This window comes from Ailuropoda melanoleuca, chromosome 1, assembly GCF_002007445.2.
Source record: "Ailuropoda melanoleuca isolate Jingjing chromosome 1, ASM200744v2, whole genome shotgun sequence".
NCBI lineage: Eukaryota > Metazoa > Chordata > Mammalia > Carnivora > Ursidae > Ailuropoda > Ailuropoda melanoleuca.
In genome coordinates this window covers 10,183,621-10,204,347 of record NC_048218.1, presented here as the reverse complement: position 1 = coordinate 10,204,347, position 20,727 = coordinate 10,183,621, and the positions used below count along the sequence as shown (strand labels likewise).

General features: G+C 50.3%; 1 protein-coding gene across 1 annotated transcript; it reads left to right on the top strand.

Moving 5' to 3' along the window:
* Positions 1–1,477: 1,477 nt before the first annotated feature.
* On the top strand, positions 1,478–13,506 carry SMIM11A (small integral membrane protein 11A). The gene is made up of 6 exons (XM_002919571.4): positions 1,478–1,492; positions 4,566–4,642; positions 4,719–4,801; positions 5,440–5,549; positions 11,053–11,230; positions 13,324–13,506. The coding sequence occupies exons 2-5, from the start codon at positions 4,638–4,640 to the stop codon at positions 11,215–11,217; spliced, it is 363 nt and encodes a 120-aa protein (XP_002919617.2). The 5' UTR covers positions 1,478–1,492; positions 4,566–4,637; the 3' UTR covers positions 11,218–11,230; positions 13,324–13,506.
* Positions 13,507–20,727: the final 7,221 nt, after the last annotated feature.

Genomic DNA, 20,727 nt, shown 5'->3' with positions numbered 1-20,727 from the left:
AAATGGACTTAGGTTCACACCGAACCCTCTTCTCTACTGCAGTAGTTACCAAATAAAGTCTGTCCTTAAGGCTCTCACTAGTGCCTGGGTTGATCTTTGACACAGGAAACCAAATGGAGGGAAAGAAATTTAGATTTTTCTAAGAAAGTACATTTTATTATCATCACTGTAAGTATAGTGGCAAGGTAGATGGTTATCAGCCAACTTTACTTTTGGGGGATGGGCGAAATGGAAGATCTTCAGAATCTTTAGAATTTATACAATTGTTGAAACCACTTGCCCCCCCCTGCCTCTTCAGCCCCAATTCTCAAAATTCCAGGCTGGTCGCTTTTCAATTCGCTTTTCAATTCGGTAACTAAGATGCCAATTCAAACAACTTGCTGCTCCCCGCCCCCGGCCCCCGTTTTGCTTTTAGAGCTCCGTCTGCTTGGATGACTGGCCCCATATGACCTGAATCCCACCTCCTTCTTACAAGCAGAGCTCACAAGTGGTTGGAAAAGGAGCCCACGGTAATTGCCGCCCTGATGGGAGTCTACTTCCACTACTGAGAGTCGGGTCCCAGCTGCGGCACTTGCTGGCTTTAAAACCCTGGGCAAATCACTTTAATGTCTTAGCGTCTCCGCTTCTTCATCGGGAATTGGTTATTTTATGTCCTTCTATGAGCTTGTGGTGAGACTTCAGCGAGACCAGACCCTCACAGCGCTCAGGACAAAGCTAGTTTTGTTACTTTGTCTAGGAAAACATCGCTTGTCGACACAACTAAACCTTCCACCCCTCGGTTTGTCCCTTCCTCCGCATTCCTCACATCTCGTACTTCATCAAGACAAAATGTCACAGTGAGATTTGGAGTTAGTTCGCCTGGGTTTGAATCCAGATTCTGTCACGGCCAAGTCGCACGTTATCTTGCGCCAGCCACTTATCCTCCCCTTGCTGGTTTCCTCAAGCCACAGAAAGAGCTCTGTGAACATTCCCCATCGTCACCCTGGTATTTATTTGGGGTCCGGCTTGCGCCCTCCCGTGGGGCAGGGACTGCGCGTGCCCAAACTCTGCCGCGCTTTTGTTGGTCTGGGAACCCAGGATGGAGGCTAGCGCTTTCCCAAAGGAAAATGCACGCATTTTGTCAGAGGAGATGAACGTTAAATTTGGAAACTTCTGGAAACCCAAGGAGCCTCAGTCGCAGACAGCAGGGGCGCGAGAGGCCCAGCACTCCGGCCGCCCTCCTATCCCAGCTCAGGTAAATTCAGAACCGTGGCCTGGACAACCGTGCCCGCCGAGACCAATCGCGACCAGTGACCCCCTCGCTGTCACCCAACGCCCGGCCCACAGCGCCTCACTGCGCGGGCGCGCCGAGCCCCGCGCCTTCGAAAGCAGCCGGGGCCCACTGCGCCGGCGCGCGATGCGGTGCATTTCGGGACGTGTAGTTCCCCCGCCGCACTGTGGGAGTTGCGGGTCGTGTGCAGTCCCGGCGCTGGAGCCTTGGCGGCCTGGAGCTGTAAGTGGATGACGTCCGATCAGCGGGATCCTGACCCGAAGCCCGACAGCTCTTTGGGGAGCTGAGGAGTCGGGTGGACGGCCCCGCGTTTGCGCGTTCTGTCCAGGATGCCCGCCAGCCGGTCCCCTACCGCGCGGCGCCGCCGGCTCCCCGGGTGGCGACAGGGAGGGGGACGGCCGCCGCGGCCTGCACCCGCGGAGCGCCCCAGCCTGGCTCGGGCGTCCAGGCGCCGGGGGTGCAGTGTTTAGGCTGGCACGAGGTCCGGGAGGGGCCCTGAGTTGTTCTGGCCAGAGGGTTTGGGCGGATGAGCGAATGTTCTGGACACCCTGTTCCGTGTGGATGGGTGGGGGAAGCAACGGCCGCCGGTGGCCCTCATCTCCGGGTGTGGGTGGGATAGGTGGTGTTCTCCAGGTGTCGGGGCGGAGAGGACCCTAGCCTGCGCCTCCGGTTCCGGAGGAGCTGAGATCCAGTGTCTCTGGCCCCGGGAATCCCAGGTGACTGGGGACTGGGGCTTAGAGGTCCAGGCAGTGATGCCCAAGGTTCACCTGCAACTAACTCCCTCCTCCCCGCACCTTCCAGCTTCCAAAGATTGGGTGAAGAGTTGGGGTGACAAGGGTAGAGACTGGGAACGCGAACAGGTTCGGGACGTTCAGACTGACATATCCTACTTAGCGGCTCGAAGAGCGTAGACATCAAGAGACAGACGGTCCTGGAGTTTATTAGGTGTGCTAAGAAGAAAACGTAGATCGTGGACAACATGTTGTCCAGATTGCTTTCACTGGCCGAACCCAAAATTTTTGTAGACCGTTTTTCTGGTTTTTAGGAGAAAAGGAAAGCAAAGGAAAGATGAGGATATTTTTACAGCAAAGGAGACAGAACCATTTCTATCTAAGACATTGTTATTTTTCAGATTTAAGCTAGGATTGTGGATAGTTCTAGGGGAAGTCTAAAAACTTCCTGCACTTCATAGAGTTCATACTCCAAGGTGCCCCCATCTTGTTGGCTTTTGCGCTGCAGCCCTCAGATACCAGCTGTCTCCTGTGTGTGATTCTGCAGCGGGTGTGTGCCTGTGGCGGGGCAGCTAATAAGCTGCTGATATTTTTAGCTTTCTCAGTTCTCATTTGCTGAAGCCCTGCTGGGATGCTACAGAAATGGCTGAGCTGGAGCACCTAATTGCAGGGGGATGGGGAAAGTTAGCATTTGGAGGCGCGGGTGACTCTGAGCTGGGTTGATCAGCCTTCCTGTCTCCCACTCTCTCACTGCATCCCTTCTGCTACTTTGTTTGCAGGCTGACTTTAAATACCTTTCTGTCTAAAGAGCTCGAATGTCCTCACTGTCTGCATGAAGTCAAGGCAACTGCCAGTAAATTTTCTTAGTCCGATTCTGTGATATCCCAGAGAAGGGTGACTTACGAATGCCAGAGTTGCAGGATTGTTCTTTAGACTCTGATTTTTAAAGTGAGAACATTTTGGTTCAGAGATATGAATGGCTTACCCCAGGTCACATGCCCGCCCCGGGTGCCACCAAGAATAGAGAGTCCAGCTCTCCAGTTCTCTTGGTCCCTGCTGTCTAGCACTGACTGCGTTTTGCCCTGCCTGCCTCTTGTTTATGGTTCTTAGGCTTGGCATGTCCATTAGCAGAAAGAGAGATACTTATGACAATAACGGTTGATATTTAATGTTTTCTATGTGCTGATCATGGTGCTTCGTGTTTACAGTCCAACCTCTAAAGAATTTACAAATGAGGGACCTGAGGCTCAGAGAGGCCAAGCGACTTGTCCAGGGTCACACCAGTCGTAAACATAGTCCTGGGTTGCCAGAGGGCCAGACCATTGGGTGTTGTTGTTGTTCATTAAGTCAACACTGGTGTTTTTTTTTTTTAATTTCCTTAAATAATCTCCACACCCAATGTGGGGCTCGAACTCACCACCCCAAGATCAAGAGTTGCATACTCTACTGACTGAGCCGGCCATGCGCCCCAGTGCGTGTTCTTTTTAATTTATTTCCTCCTATAAGCTTTTTGGACCTATTTGTGGTTCTTGACCTTGGGAATCGATATCTTACATTAACCCATTAATGTATCTTACTGTTAACCCATTAATTCTTAATTCATGTAATTAATATGTTAATTACATTAACAGGACCTCAGAAAATTAGAAACAGCCAAACTCACCTACTTTATTTGTACAGAACTCAATTAGAGCAAGAGTTGTAAAAATAAAATTTACTTAACCTTAAACATTGTGAGTTACAATATGGCTAATCTCTCAGACAATCCGAGATTCCTGAAAGTGAAAATTCTAGCAATAGGCTATAACATGGTAGGACCATATTTCATCAGTGCAAGTCAGAATCTTCTGCTACTTAGAGACAAACAGGCCATTTATCCATGAAGAAAACGAGCACCTTCAATCACCGTCATCCCATTTAAACAGATTTATGGTGTACGTTCCTATCGTTAACTTATCTGGCTTTGAAAGAAGTCATGGGGAAAACCTGGTTATCTTGTGCCAACCACCAGCCTGTTTTCCAGATACTATGACCTTGAATAGATGAGGTATGAATTTTCTATATTTAGATGTTTTTGTAAGTAAAACTTTTACTAAAACATTTTTCCCCAAAGTTCATTTTATTATCCCCATTCTAAAGGCCTGTGGCATTTTCTTGTGCTTTTCCTAATTCTAAGTACGTGTATAGACAAGGCTCTGCAGGATTTTTGAATGCAGAGCTTTCTGCCTGCATCAGGGGGGCGCCTGCGTGGCTCAGTCATTAAAGGCTACGTGCGTCTGCCTTTGGCTCAGGGTGTGATCCCAGAGTCCTGGGATCGAGCCCCACATCAGGCTCCTCCGCTGGGAGCCTGCTTCTTCCTCTCCCACTCCCCCTGCTTGTGTTCCCTCTCTCGCTGGCTGTCCTTCTCTCTGTCAAATAAATAAGTAAAATCTTTAAAAAGGAAAAAAAAAAAAGATAGGGCTCTGGAGCCACACCGGATGGGTTCAAATCCCAGTCCCTGTGTGACGCTGGACACGTTACATAAGCTTTGTTTCCTCGTCTGTGCAATGGAACGGTAACCGCAGCCTCCTGAGGCCAGTGTGAAGTCCGTGTGAGTACCTGTGTGCTGCCAAGCGTGGTGAAGTGAAGCTGTGATTATGCTGTAAGTTGCCCAATGTCAGAAAAATAATCAGGGCCCTAGAGCCCCTCCAGTTGCCACGCCCTTTCTTCCTTTACAGATGGGACCAAGGCCCCGAGAGGGAAGTCACTTACCAGCGTGCGTACGTTCTTCCTCCAGAGCTCAAGTCTTCTGACTCTTGGGGTATGTGCATGTTCTAAAAATAGTGATGTACAAGGCCTGGGAGCAAATGCTGTGCTCCGGCTATGCCCCTGACCTGTCACTCCCTGCTTCACATTCCCCTCGGGCTCCCTCACAGTTGAGATGAAATTCTAGATGGGAATTGCTTTCAAAGGACAATTTTTCTCCCTATCATTTATTCCCCTCCAGATATTTTTTAAGAACCAAGATTTGCTTCATTAACACTCAGAGGACCTGAAACACAGAAAGACACTCCTCCGCAGACCAGCTCTTACTCGGGGCAGGAGGGGAGTGGGGAAGTAGATTTTGGATTTGTGCCTTTATGTCCACAGATGAAAGGGATGGGAGCCCATGTCCCCTTAGGAGCAGCACTGCTCCCTCTGCTCCGGGCTGTGCTCCCACCCCCCTGCAAAGAGCAGCCGGGGAGATGTTTCTTCTCCCCAAGACCCAAGCCCGTGTCAGCCCTAAGCCAGGCCATCTGCTTTCCACCAGGCTCTGGGTCACCATGTTGGGGACAGTGACCCTTCCTCTCTGTAGCCCTCGCTGTCTTTGCTCATGTGCCCTCTCTCTCCATCAGAGGTCTTCCTAAGGTGATGTGCTCCAGAAAACCAGAGTGACCCATTTTTTCTCTTCCCCATCAGAACAGCACCAGAACAGAACAGCCCTTCCAGCTCCCCTCCTCATATGCTTGTCTGAGTGGGCCTGCGTTGACCCAGAGGGAATTCGCCATTGGCCCAACATGAACTGGAAGGTAAAAATAGTTTTCAGCATTATGGCTTGGGTTTTGTCTTTCTCCTCATTGTAAAAATTCAGAACAGCAGTGCTATAGACGTAGGTTGATTAAAAAGAAAAAAAGCGGATTAAAGCAGGAATCCTAATAATACTTAATATTCTATTTTAAGTTAAAACTTATAAAAGTACATTTATTCCCCAGACTTTTGGAGGAATGCTAGGCCCTTTCTTTGAGTGGGTAGACAGACTTCGGATCTGCCTCACTCTTCTTGAAAAAATCATGCCTTGAAAGTTCTACCTACGGTTTCACATTTTGGTCTCTTTAAAGTGGGTTAATATTTTAGGAAACATTCTACATACAAGATATTTCCAGATTTTTATGTTCTTCTTCCCTAATCTTTTACATCTGTGTTGCCAACAGCACTTTTTTTTTCAACCTAAATTTGAAAGTGCATTGAAAGCATTCAATTTAGTTTTCGTGGAAACAGTTTTTTCCTTATATAACGTAGCTATATTTCATAAGTCTTATGTTTAGATAAATTATCCATTATAACCTCAGGTACAGCTACAGCTGGTTGGGAAATAAACACAGCTGTCCTCTGGACTGCAGACTCACCTCGGGAGCGCGGGTCCAGGGGCGATCAGACGGTAGCCTGTGAGCTGTGGGCATTCAGTGGGCTGCGGGCGGCCGTCAAGAGGTCTCGCAGAGGGAAAGGGAAGAGAGTCATCACGTTAAATTCCTGAAGTACGTGGGGTGCGGTAAAGGTTGGTTAAGAGAGCAGCCACTAAAATATATTTTACTGTAGATTCTTTAAAAGTATAAAATCCAGTAAAAATCGGGTTGTCTCACCCTCCAGAGATGGCTACTATTAACAATTTCGGTGTGTTTTTTTCCAGTCTTTTTTATGTATGTGTAAGTGTCGTGTGTGTATTTTCAAACTTACAATCTCATTGTTTGTATTTTTTTCAATTATGAACATTTCCTTGTTCAAAACATCCACCAGCTTTCCATAGCAAGGATTACTGGAAAGCTCTGGAAGCAGAACCAGGGAGCTGGGAGATAGAGAACCCCTCTCCTTCCCCAGCTCCTTTGGGTAGGGGTTTGGAGGCCATGCAGGAAGACTGTGGGGACTATTCTCCAGGACGAGCCTGGTTGAAGTTAAGAGGCAGAATGAAGGTTTCTTGAAGGGGTTGAAAATGTAGGAGTGTTTGTTTAGCATATATTGGGGTTCCAGAGCTCACAGTGGAAAGGCTGGGAAGGAAAGACGAGGCAGTGAGGGGATATAAGGGGAAGAAGCAGAAAGCGGTGTGGGGTGATATTTAGGGGAGGGCTTGTCCTCTCCGTGGTGGCCACAGTCAGTGGGGATGAAACGCAGTAACTGGCGTGAAAGGCCGTTTCAGCAAAGCTCAGAGCCTCATGCCTATTGCTCCAAGGCATGGCTCTCACACCTCAGGGTGCATCAGAACCACCTGAGGACTTGTTAAAACACAGATTGTGGGCCCACCCCAGAGTTTCTGATCACTTAGGTCTGGGGTTAACATGGGTCTAAGGCAGGGCACAGAGAAAGTTTTTATTTTATTGATTTATTATTTTTTTTAAGTTTCCTTTTTTGTAGAGAGAGAGAGAGTGCGCATGTGGGCGGGGGCGGGCAGAGGGAGAGGCAGAGAGAGAGAATCCCAAGCAGGCTCCACACCCAGTGCAGAGCCCGACTTGGGGCTCGATCCCACGACCCTGAGATCACAGCCTGAGCCTAAATCAAGAGTCAGATGCTTAACTGACTGAGCCCCCCAGGTGCCCCTAAAGATTTTATTTTTATAAGTGATCTCTACTCCCAGAATGGGGCTCGAACTCACGGCCCTGGGATCAAGAGTCACAGGAGCCAGCCAGAGCCCCACAGAGAAGGTTTTTAATCATGGACTGACGGACAGCCCGTTTGAGCACCCAGGCCACTCCTGCTTGTGACAAAAAGAGTTCTTTCTGATGTCAGGGACAAAATCTGCCCACCCCTTTCCAACTTTGAGCAGACACACAGCTCTGTGGCTGCCGGGGAGCAACCTCATGTTTAAAAGGGGGCCCTTCCGTGTCCTGTCAGAAAGAAGTGGCCTCTCCTTGCGCCCTGACTGCACAGAGCTCTGGTAGGCGGGAGGCTCCCGTATGCCCTGTACGTCCTGCGGCCTTCCCTTTCTGGCCTGGGGGGCCTGTGGCCGGCCGTGACAGTCAACATCGTGCATTAGCAACAGAGTGTGACCCCTGTGGAAAAAATCAGCCATTCTCATGACACAGTTATTGGGGATTTATTTTAAAAATTGGTATAGCTCTCATCCACCCCCACAATATTTTTTTCATTTATCTCCTTGAAGGTTGGTTTGTTTTGAGAGTTAAAATGAGGGGTTTGTTAGAAATCTAGCACAACTGAAGCTTGGTACCCTAGAGGGGCAGGAATGGAGCCCTGAAACCCTTTGCTTGAAGCCTGTGTTGTGTCCCCGACCTCTGCTGCCACTGCTCTGCCCTCTCCCAGTCCCGAAACTTCTGCCTCTGGCCTCTTGCCGCCTCCTGTGTGCACTACCTTTAAGAAGAGAATAAATCTGGAAACCACTTACCTCTGTCCATGTGTCGATGTATTACCAATTTGGGGCATTTTCTAACTTCCGGTTGAGATCGCCTTTCCTGTACCTGCTAAAGCCGTGTCCTGTCACATCACAGGGACCGTGGGCTGTGATGTGGACCCACAGGCCCAGCCCTAGAGATGGAGAGAACTGGAAGAGCAACTTTTCCCATGGGGATTAGTGCTCAGTTGCCCGAGATCAACCTTGTGAACCTAAAATGGGGTTCCCACCTCTAAACTGTTGATTTTTGCCTCCAAGGAGATAGGTAAAAGAACATTTAACATTTTTTTCTTTCATAGCTGGTTTGTAAACATGGAGTCAAGCCTCATTGTGACTGAGAACCTTCAAGAAAATAGATGAATTAGGGGTGCCTGGCTGGCTCAGTTGGTTAAACATCTGCCTTCAGCTCAGGTCATGATCCCAGGGTCCTGGGATGGAGCCCTGCGTGGGGCTCCCTGCTCTGCGGGGAGTCCGCTTCTCCTGCTCCCTCTGCCCCCGCGCATGCTCACGAGTTTGCGTGCTCTCTCTCTCAAATAAAAATCTTTCAAAAAAATAGATGAATTAGGGGATTATTTGGGGGATGTCACAGAGGTTAGCTGTAAGTCTGAGTGAGGCAGATCTGTGTTCTTTTTTTTTTTATAAGATTTTATTTATTTATTATTTATTTGAGGGAGAGTGAGAGAGAGAGAGAGCCTGAGCGCAAATGGAGAGGGAGAAGCAGGCTCCCCACTGAGCAGGGAGCCCCACGTGCGGCTCGGTCCAGGACCCTGGGATCATGACCTGAGCCGAAGGCAGACACGTAACTGACCGAGCCACCCAGGCGCCCTGGAAGATCTGTGTCCTAAGCTGCTTATATTTGTCAGGAGAAAAAGTTTCACTGCTGCATTTTTTTTAGTCTTTGATGCTCTCGCTGGAGTGATCTTTCTGAAGTGGGTATGTTGTATTTATTCTTTCCTGTTAAAATGACTTTGCGGTTGAAAACTATTATCCAGTTACTCAGTGTTCTTATGTTCTTAAGTGTTTTAGTTAAATTCAAGCAATTTAAATATTTGGGTTCCTCCTTTTGCTATCTGGTATATTCCCACTGTATCACATGGCAGTTTTCCTCAAATATCCCTAAGTAACCAGCTGAGTAATTTCAGAGGCAGTAATTCCAGTTGCCTTTGGTAAATTCAGTAGCCAAGGCATCATTTATTTGTATAACTTAGCTGTAAAACTGGGAGGGTTGGGCAGAACCTGGTATATATTACAGCCTCGTGTAACGATGAAGAGAGTTGAGGCTTTGGAGAGGCCCGAGAACTTGGTCAGACCTAACCTTTCCAGACTTCACACGTGCTCAGCCACAAATTAGGACAGTCTGCCTGCCCCCTGGGGATCCGATGAGGTTCCAGGGGAAAATGTGAGGGAGTCAGTGAGTGCACAGTAAGCTCCCAGTAGGCCTAACCGATGCTCCACCTTCCGCGTGTGAAATCTCCGTCTAGGTCTGAGTCATCAAGAATTCTAATAAAATTGTACGAGCACATATGTATGTAATTTATGATTTCATTAATTCCATTTCGTTGGAAATCAGGACGCAGTGGAAAGAAGACTAGCGTAGAGGTTAGAACGTTTCAGTCTGAATCTGGCGTCCTTGTGAATTCGCTGTGTGACGTGGGTTGGCCTCTCCTCCGCCCACCAGGAGCTTCACTCTCCTTGTTTGTGAAACACCGTGGTGGACTAAGTCATCTGTGAAATCTCCCCCAGGCCTCCAGCTCTGTGAGCATGTTGTTCCCAACCAAAGTTTTCTCTGACCGGTTGAGTGAAACTGTTACAAGGAGAGACAAATGTTCTTCCCATGGTAGAAGCTCATTGTCTAGGAATTGCATATAATAAGTGATGTTTGGCAATTTAATGATTTCGTGGGAATAAATCCTACCTAGTCCTCTAGAATGGTGATCACTCAAAAAAAGCATACCTTTATTTGGGAAGGAATTTTTAATCACAGAAAAAGCTCATAATTATTATTCAGGTCATATTAATCAAGTTTATAAAACAAGTATCGGATTTGCCCTGAGATGCTGTTGTGCTACGGAGGCTATCGTAATATTCTACCTGCTCGTACAGAGAGGAATTCAAATCCATGGTTATTCCCCAGGTATCATTTTAGCCCATGGGTTAAAGCTGCCCTCTAACAGGAAATTATAGGAACAGTTAGTAAGTAGCTAAGCGTTCGCATTCTGAATTTTTTTTTTTAAGCAGGCTCCACCTCCAGTGTGGAGCCCAACACGGGGCTTGAACTTGCGACCCTGAGATCAACACCTGAGCTGAGATCGAGAGTCAGATGCCTAACCGACTGAGCCACCCAAGCACCCCTCGTGTTTTGAAATTGTCTTTTTATATTTATTTCACCTTCAAGTGCCAGTGCTAACGAGCAGCCACAACCAAGAGGAAATTGTAGCATGCCAAAGTTGGAGAATCCAGGGAGTAAGGTTTGGTCCAGCCTCCCTGGAAGAGGCAGAAGCTCAGAAAGTCACATGACTGACCCCAGTTGCGTGGTCAGTCGGGCAGAGCCGAGCTGTCACCCAGGCCCCCTGGCTCCGGCTCCTTTCGCTGGACCATGGAGCCATCTCAGAAGCAGAGGGTCTGGGGGACTGGCAAAGTGCGTGGTCCGGTTGTGAGAGACCAGAGTTACATCCCCAGTCCACAGGTGGTTCTCTTGTGAAGCCAGCAGTGGGGGAGTGATGGAGGGCAGAGGTAAACCTCGACTCGCTGGCGTGGGGCCGGGGACCTTGTCTGTCCTGGTCACCCATGTGGCCCCTGCAACCTAGTGCCTGTACATAAGAGGTAGACGGTAAAGGTTTGTTAAATGAAGGAACATGAAAGAAACCTTTGTTACCAATCACGGAACATTTAGAATGCTTGCTTTCTTCTTTCAGGTCCTTGAACACGTGCCCCTGCTACTGTATATCTTGGCAGCCAAAACCTTAATTCTCTGCCTGGCATTTGCCGGAGTCAAAATATACCAAAGGAAAAGGTTGGAAGCAAAACAGCAGAAGCTGGAAGCTGAGAAAAAGAAGCAGTCAGAGAAGAAAGAGAACTAAAGGGGAATCAGAGGTACTGGGACTTTGCACATGTGGGATGTCCAGTGAGCTGGGGCGGGCCGGTCCACACACGTGGCAGGTGGAGAAGGCCTCATCCCTTGGACCCACCTGTTGTCTGATGCGGAGCGTCTGTAGAAGACGGGGTGTGCACACCCTGACCCTGTGCCCTGGGTGCAGACGAGCCAGGGCGCACAACTCGTTGTTCACACCTCTGCCCGAGGCTTGCGGCGCTGCTCCCTTTTCCGGGGCCGCGGTGCTTAACCGGTCTCGGGTCACAGGACTCCTGAGAATTTCATGAAGGCTGTGGGCCTTCTCCCAGCAGAAGCATACGTATTAGACACACCCACAATTGTACATAAAATTGCAGACGGGTGGGAAGGAGGTGGGGTCACAGGTCTTTTGAAACCTGTGCCCGCACCTAAGATTAAGAAACCCTGCTGTATTGGGGGTGCCTGGGTGGCTCAGCGGGTTAAGCGCCTGCCTTCGGCTCAGGTCATGATCTCAGGGTTCTGGGATCGAGCCCTGGATCAGGCTCCCTGCTCAGGGTCTGACTCCTAGGAATGGCATAAAAATCCCTTCCCGATGTGTCCTTCACCCAGGTCCCATCTGTCCCCTCTAGTGCCCACTCTCCACAGTCCGCAGGTCATTCCTTGACTGTGATAGACTTTCGTGCCCCTCGGCCCTTGCCGGTTAGTCCCAGAGGGCCCTTCCCAACAACCTTTTCACCAGGCACCAAGTCTTACTCACCGTTGTAGCCCCGGGCCGATCACAGAGCACACACGGGTGCCCAGAACATGTTTGCGAGGTTGTTATCAAACCCCCATTACAGATTGAGCATAGGACGGTCATTCTCGCGCGCTGATCTAATTTCCTCATGGATCAGGTTGAATTCTGTGCTTCTCTAAAAATAAGAGGATTCAAGTGCGGTGGCAGGGGTTTCTAGATCAGTGGTCCCCAAACTTGGCTAATGATCGGAATTGGTAGGAGTGCAGATTTCCAGGCCCCAGGCCCTGAGGGATTCCGCGAAGTCTGTGGTTGGGTGCGGACGTCTGATGCTGGGGGACTCTGACGCAGCCCCGTCTGCCGTCGCTCTAGGAAGCTCTGGGCTAGCGATCTCCAAAACCCCTCTGCGCCCTGAGATGCCCGCTTCTGTCAGGTGGATCCCCCTAGAGGGTTTTTAGAGCTGTGGAGGGTAACGGCACACCTACTGGGAATCTTAGCAACACTTCTCCTGAGTGACCGTTGTGTGTGTTAGCATTTTGCTCAGCATTTCTTAGACTGTGGCGTTACCCCCTTCTGACGGCTCCGTGACGCCTGTTCAGGTGGAGAAAGGGCTGACGCTCTCTCTGGTGAAGAGCAGAGTCAGCACTGAACCCAGGTCAGACCTGTGCCCCCGGGCCTCACCCTGACCCGTCCTCTTTCCGAACGCAGGGAAGTGTGCTGTGAGGAGCACTGCAGCTGTCTGGCCCTCACCCCAGGCCCAGAACCCCCCCTCCTCCTGGCATTGCCCACCAGGCCATGTGCCACCGCCCGCCATGGCACTGCCCACCACACCACCACGCCAGTCTTTGGCAGGCTGTGTAGGCTTCTGCCAGGCCAAAGAAGTTCCTGTCAGGGACCCTTACTTTTTTTGGAAAAGGTGTGTTCCTGACTGAAACTCAGGCATTGGCACAAGGGTGAGCAAAGAGGGGAGCATTGCAGAATTAAAACGGGCAAGGGAAGGCTGTTCTCTTTGAAATGTTGTAGGTTGAATTTCTGTCCCAGGCAGAGTCCTCATTTTGTGTGTTAGACCGAGAAGAGGAAGGAAAGATCGGGTGTGGGTCATAAATGCTTCTCCCCTCCCACAGGCATCCACAGACACCTCCATGGAAGGGGGGAGGGTGGCAGCAGGACTAACACTTCATTTTCCCTCCAGCCTCGAGCCCGGTTTTAACCAAGGGGGACTTTTAGATGGGCAGAAAATTGTAAGGTTGAAAGTACAGTCTTTAATAGATAGACTTCAGTGGTTTCTGTTTGTTAAGTTGAAATGGCTGAGCATGAAGGTTAATGCCAAGCAAGTAAAACATTCAGATACTTCATACTTGTCCTTTTGGTCTTCCTTTCTAGAATTTGCAATTTAAATGTCAGCCTGAGTGGATTCCCGCTGAGAAGAAAGAGGAGACAATTATGGAATGATGTGTCAGAGGATGAACTCCCAACCTGTAGGGTTAACTTAAAATTATATGAACTTTTTATGCTCTTAAAAGAGCCCGTATTTTGTTTACTAAAATAAAATACCTTTGTAAAAAAGGGTGTCTCTGTCTCTGGAATAAGCCAAAGTCTTTTGGTCTCACACACACACCCGCCATGTTGTGAGGGGAGGGAGTTCTGCAAGCCCGCACCCCTCCCACCCTGCCTTAGCTCTGGGTGCCCGTCACCTGTGCTCTTGACACAGGACTGGGCCGCCGGAGAAGTGGCATCTGCTGTAGGGGTGGAAGGCTTGCCCATCCCCCCAGCCCTCCGTCCCTCTCCTCAGCTGCCCTCCCCCACACTGCTCTTCTCTTGCTCACCTTCCGCCATGTTTTCATTGTTGGGGTGGAGGGAAGCTGCATGCTCGCTTGCCCAGGGAGCATTGGTGCCTCTGCTGACCCAGGAGGGTCCTTGTGGGGAGAGCTACAGGGTGAGACCCACTGGCCACACTGGGTGGGAGTCTCAGAAGAACTCACATCACTGAGCCCTGTCGTGAAAGAGTGAGAAGAGCCGGTGTGCTGTCCTCTCCCCCAGTTTGCTTGTTGGGATTTGCTGGTAAGAGATGAAGGGGGGAGCTGAGCCAAGGAGACTTCCAAATTTGAGAGAAGTGATACTAAGATTTTTTTGACTCAGCACGTAACAGACCGAGATCTCTATTAAAAGATTCCTGTTGTCTCCCTTCTCGTTACCAGAGTGGATGAGGGGTGAGGAAGCAGGAACCAAAGCCATACATAGGGTGCAGTGTTTGGTTTGGCCCCTTTGCTGGTGGCCACGTGGAAAATTTGCATGAGTGTACAATTGACCCTTGAACCCCATGGGTTTGAACTGCAGGGCTCCACTTATAAGCAGGTTTCTTCCAATAGATACAGTACAGCACTGTACTGTTATGTACTTTCCTTATGGTTTTCTTAACGGTTTTTTCTCTAGCTTACTTTAAAAATACATTATATAATATATATATATGAAATATGTGTTAATCAACTTCATGTCAGTCGGTAAGACTTCTGGTCAACAGGTCCAGGGCATCCCTGGCTCCCGGCACGCCTGGCGGCCACCCGGCATCACATTCAGTCCCTCTGGGCACCTTCCCTCCACTGCACTCTCTGCTGTGCGCCTCAGAAATCCAGGGACGGGGGCTGCTGGCTTTTCCTGGAGAATCTGAGTATGCCTAAGCAGTAGATGGTCACATTTTAAACACAGGTGCTTTTCTAGGGGAACTTAAAACTCAGTTTTGGGACTTAAAACTCGGCTTTGGAATTTGTGGAACATGGGGGCATCTTGGAAAATTTGGTAGAGGGTGACCTAAGGATTGAACTTAAACCACTGGCCACACCCATGGGTTTTTTGTACAGTGTTGTGCCCCCTCCCCCCGCCCCCCGCTGCCCGCTACCTTTCTTACTGTCTTCTGCCACTAGGGGGAGATGAGTGACACCCCCGATGTTATGACAACCGTCCCACTCCATGAGGCTGAAGTCAGTAGATTCATAGTTTGAGAGATTCATTGGTTGGTTGGTTGGATGCATGCTTGGGCAAATGCAGGTGGGTAGAGAGATTGGTCAAGCCCACAGCCGGGACCCTTTGTGGGCTGCAGCTAGCCAGCCCCTCTCGGGACCCCAATCGTGCGCCAATCCCTAAGAAGGGGGCCGCCCCTGCGTAGGTGAGAGATGTTTCGGAGAGCGTAAGCGGAAATCTGTGTTCTCTACCTATAGGGGAGCCCCAGGACCCCCTCACCCCGATCTTCTTTAGTCTTATGAGACATGCTTCAACACCATTTTATTGGTTTCAAGCCTACAACATATCGAAATACCTTAGAGCAAGAGCGGTGGTCTTTACGAAGCCGACCGACCCTCTGAGAACTCTCCGTGTGATCAATCGCCACGGCCCCACACCGGGAACACCGCACACTAGGACGTTACGATCACAGTGATGACCGTCGTCTCTAAGCAAAGGTTCAGCTGTGTTCACGTACTCTGCCTCCCGAGGCAGAGACACACAGAATGTATCTCAGGAACCGAATAGTTAAGACAAAAAGTGCTTTAGAAAGGGTCACCTCTCCCGGGACAGCGTCCAAATGATCATCTCTAGGGAAACACAGCTGTCTAAATGACTCAGTCGGACGATTTCCAGATCTCTGGGCCTTGACAGCAGTGTCTCACCTGACCTCATTCGTGGATGCTCCTTGTCGCCTGTGTGTCAGGGTGAAGCCCGGGGATGATGGAGAACGTCTGTAGGGAGAAGAGAACTCAGGATGGGTTCGCCAACGTGAGCAGACGCGAGCAGCGTGTAACACGCAGATTCCTGGGCGAGACTCCAGACCCACCACAGGAATCTATGCTGGGAACACCCTCGGGGATCCCAAGGAGGGGGTCCTTGGACCTTCTTTTGAGCTTTCAACAGACAAAGGGAGATGAGCCGTGGAAGCCCAGTCAGGGAAAGAGCCTCCAGGAGGATGAAGGTCTGGAGACAGCGAGGTAGCGAGACTCCTCGTTCAGCCCTGGCTCTCCCACGGGCTTCCCTTCCAGCACCTGCGCCAGCTGTCGTCATCCCCTGCTCAAATAAGCAAACGGAGGCACAGAGAGGTTAATAGCCCCGTGTCAGGCCCCGCGCTGGCCAGAGACAGCGGCTAAGCCCGGTAGATCAGCCCCCGGGGCCTGTCCCTTTCACTCCCGTGTGTGTGGGAAGGAGAGGCAGGCAGGAGTTCTGGGTCTGCATGTGGTTGTGGGTCAGCCAGGGTGCAAGGTGGTGGGCGTGAGTGGCATGATGGGGACAGAGGCCAGGCTGTGGTGAGTGGCTGAGATGGGAGGGTGCGAGGGAATAGAAACGGTGCATTATTATTTCAAGCACGTGTGTGTGTGTCTCTGTGTGTGTGTGTGTGTCTGTGTGTGTATGTGTGTGCGTGTGGTGTCTGCAAAGCCAGGATGGAAACATTTCTGCCCAATGTGTTAGTTACGAATAACCGGTGAGTTTTCAAGTCATTGGCTCAGTATTTTCCTTGTGTTTCCAGATGATTGGGACACTCTCTAATGTATTGATTGTGCTTTTCTCCAGATTCACAATTTGCCCGAGTAGATTAAATTTGCACGTACTTCACCTGAAAACACAGAGAGCAGATAACTTGAAAACCGTGAAAGACGTGTCCTGTGAGTCCCAACTTTGCCGCAGGCTGCATACCTCCCAGGAGGGGAGAGAGACCTCGGTAGCGGTGGGGGAAGGCAGCATTGAAGGAAAGGTTTTTCCAGAAGGAGGAAGCCCGAGCGTGATCAAGGCTGAAGGAGACACAGAGGAAGGGGGACCAGCTGCAGGAGGAAGTGGGAGGGACCCGCGGGCCATCTGGGAACCAGGCCCTGAAAGCCCTGGAACCTATGCTGGCGATCTTAGTTTCCCCTGTGGCTTGGCACAAGGCTTTCTGTTCCCAGTGTGGGAGGGCTGCTGGGGGCAGTGGGGAAGCCACTGTGGCTTGACCAGAGCTGCGAGGGGACCGGGCTCTGCAATCCTGTCTGCCTCTGCTTCTCCCCTCGGACGGAGGCACCTTCCTCCCTGCTCAACCCCTGTGACCTCTGCGGTGTCTCCCTGCTTCTAGGTGCTTGTGGGTGTCAGCAGCTCAGCCGAGCTGGGAGAGAGCTGAGCTGTCAGGTGTCACAGTAGCTGACCTGAGCAACAAGCCCAAAATGGAAGAGTTAGGACTTTAACCACTTACTCTGAGGATACGAGATGGCACAAGTGAGAGTCTAAACCTGAGGAAGGGCCAGCTCGCCCTGTTCCATTGTCCCCCTCGAGCCCCGGTCAGGTGTCAGTGGATCTGCACAGACCGGGAGCTGCTGCACTCACTGAACAAAAAGCTCTGGCAGTTTTAGGGACCCTAGGGTGTGGGGTGGGAGGCAAGGAGGAGGGCCTAGGAGTGAAGAAGTACTGGGGACCGAGTCAGAGGGGCAAAGTGTCCCCAAACCTTCCCCTTCCTCACAGACGTCTCGGCAGAGGAGCCTGAAAACCCAGGCCAAGGAGCCCAGGAATGAAGGTGCCAAGCTGAGGGTGCAGATGTGTGACCTGTCAGAGATCACAGGGCCCCGGCTGTCACCACGCCCGGTGTGGGGAGGGCAGCTCCCCCCGTGGGGCCTGAGGGGTAGAGCCTTGCAATTGCCTGCAGTCAGGCCTGAAAAGTCACACGCACGGTTTTGTCCCCTCGGTGGGACAAGTGATGCCTCCACACCCTAAAACAGGAAGGTGTCTTCCTGCTGGTCCCCCAGCGTTTTCCTTCCTCTGCGTGCGGAGAGCCCAGAGCCTTCTGTCCTCTTCCGTCCGGGCCCTGCCTCACGCCCAATCTTCCTGTCATTCCGTCCCCTTCCACCCAACACACGCACCCCATGTTCACACGCCACGCCTCACACACACTCTCACACACACTCACATTTCACACATACACTCACACAACTCTCACAAGATCTCATACACACAACTCTCACACCGTCTCACACACTCACAGTCTCTCACACATCTCTCACACACACAAAATTCGCAGACTCCCAACTCTCACACAGTCACACGTGCAGCTCTCACACCGCCTACACTCATGGTCACACACACAACTCTAACATGGTCTCACACACACAACTCTCACGCCATTTTACACACTCACAAAGAGTCTCTCTCACACACCCGCACACGTCTCTCACACACACAACACTCCTACACATAAGTTCACACACACAAAATTCTCCTATGGTCACACTCTCCCACCTCACACACATACAGCTCTCACACAGTCACACACACAACTCTCACATGACATACACTCATGGTCACACACACATCTCATACACACACACCTCTCTCAGACACAACCTCACACTTGTACTCACAATTCTCACATGGTCACAGCCATGGTCACACACTCATTTCTCACACACACACACTCACTCACACACCCCCTGCCTGAGGGTGAGGTGGGTAGATTCAGCACACTCGTTCAAACTCCTGCCTGGCTTGGCCTTCTCTCCCTGTGATGAGATCCCCATGCTTCCTCTGGTCCCTGCGCCATCTTCTGTAACTCTCTCCAGGCCCTAGACTCAGAGCCCCCACTCCCCAAACCTCTAACATCTCACTGACTGAGAGGTACCCCCACCATCAGACTCTGACTGCCTCGAGGGCCCGAGCTTATTTTCTTTGGTATCCCTCTTCCACCACACATAGAAGGTACTGGAACATTGATGAGCAGATGACTGTCACACCAAAAGGAAAGGGAGCAGGGAATACGGCCCGAGGCTGCCAGTGGCCTACCTCAGTGTTCCTCCTCCTCTTCTCCCTAGTAACAGAATCCTGAGTTTAGCTGCCTACATTGCCTCCCCAAATAAAAGACTACATTTCCCAGCTTCCCTTGCAACTAAGTCTTGCCAATCAGATTTAAGTAGAAGTGTTGTGTGGGACTTCCGGGAAGACCCCTTAAAAAGGGAAGAGATGAACTCTTCTTCCTCCCTTTCTCCTTCTTTGCTGCCCAGAGTGCTAATGCAATGGTTTGTTCAGCAGCCATTTGGGGCAATGAGGACTGATCCAGGTTAGGACAGTGGAGTAAAAAGACTCCGGATTCTTGATGACCAGGGATCCATCATATTAGCCTTGAATTGCCCCCTTGGCACTTCTTGATTTTTGATGAAGGAGGTGGGGTACCTTCTTAACTCTGTGGTTGGGTCTCCACTACTCACAGCTTGACCTAATCCTAACCAACCCATGAAGCCAGGCAGAGAAAGGTGTGAGGGCTCCTTGATAAGAAGATGTGGTGGATTCTGGTTCCAGCCTTCCTGTCACTCCAGGTGTGCATGCCCCTAGGTGAGTCAGTTACTGCCTGGACTTGTCTTCATTGATAAATAAGCTTAATGATTACTGCCCTGCCTATGTACAGGCTGATTGTCTACACTGAATGAAGTCAAGTGTGTACCAATGGTTTGTGTATATAAAACAATCACAAATGGATGGAGCGTGTACCTCCTGGGTAGGCAACTGAGCACCGCCCCCCCTCTCCGACTGGCCAGGTGCGGCTCCTTCAACCCAGTTGGGCTTGGATCTTCCTTGGGTAGACAAGGAAGGATCCACGGGGCATCCAGCTCCATTTGCCTGTTTACTTCGGGGTTCATTTTGGGACAGACCATTCCAACACACTACCTACTAGGGAGTCACCATGCCCGTGGAGAGGGAGTGGGGATGCAGTTGTTGGTGAAGGTAAAGCAGTGCCACCAACATCATGAAATCTCTTCCAGAGGACTTGTCCACACACGCAGGATTGCTGTGTCTCGTGACCTGTTCTTTTCACATAAGCGCAACACGTGTTTGCTCTTGAAGAGTCCTGGCTCTGCTCACCAACCTCCCTGTCCACCCCACCAGACAAAACTTATTATCATTAGCTGCCTGACCTGTCACAGATGGTCTTAAAAGAAATGCCAGAGAACAAAGTTCCTTTGATCAAAGTATCTTTAGATGTGTCTACTCTCATTATGTCCTGGTGATAGAAAGCAGCAAGAATTTCCCCCAGACAGTGAAAAGGAGATGAGGTCAGCAACATCAGGCCTGATTTGGGGCACACTTCCCGCCCCCCAGCCTGGGCTGTGATAACAGAAGCTTCAGTGTACGGGGCACTCAGGAGGTGCCAGACATGGTTTAGTGGCATGGCTTATGCTAAGCACTTTAAAGTCCTCAACCCGGGAGCCTGGGTGGTTCAGTCGGTTAAGTGTCTGCCTTTGGCTCAGATCATGATCTCAGGGTCCTGGGATTGAGTCCTACATCTGCTCCCAGGGAGTCTGCTTCTCCCTCTCCTTCTGCCCCTCCCCCTGCTCATGCATGCTATCTCTCTGTCTCTTTCAAATAAATTAATAAAAAATATTTAAAAATGAAAAAGTAAAGTTCTCAACCCTAGTTTACTAATGAGTTAACTGAGCCTCAGGGAAGTGAAGTAACTTGTCCAAAGTCTCATAGTTAATAAGCTGGAAACTTGAGATTCCAACGAGCTCTACTGGATTCCCAAAGCCCAGCATACTTTCCATTACTTTTCTGCCGAAAGTTTCCATGCTTAGTATTAAGCAGCATTTCTTAATTATGCATACAGTATTAGGTAACTAAATCACACGTTAAAGGAGGTCCTTCTGATCTCTCTGGTTGTTCTGACGTCTCTTTCCCCTCTGTGCCTTCCTAACAATGAAACAAGGACCTAAGAGAATAGGACCCTATACTCGTCTTTTTAGATCATTTTGGTTTTCAAACAAAAATAGCTCCTGTTGGTTTATCCTGTTTGCCCGA

Excerpts from the sequence above, each read along its gene's own strand:
- SMIM11A (XM_002919571.4), top strand. Across the intron at positions 4,802-5,439 it reads CAAGTCTTCTGACTCTTGGG|AACAGCACCAGAACAGAACA; the intron begins GTATGTGCATGT and ends CTTCCCCATCAG. Across the intron at positions 5,550-11,052 it reads GGCCCAACATGAACTGGAAG|GTCCTTGAACACGTGCCCCT; the intron begins GTAAAAATAGTT and ends TTCTTCTTTCAG.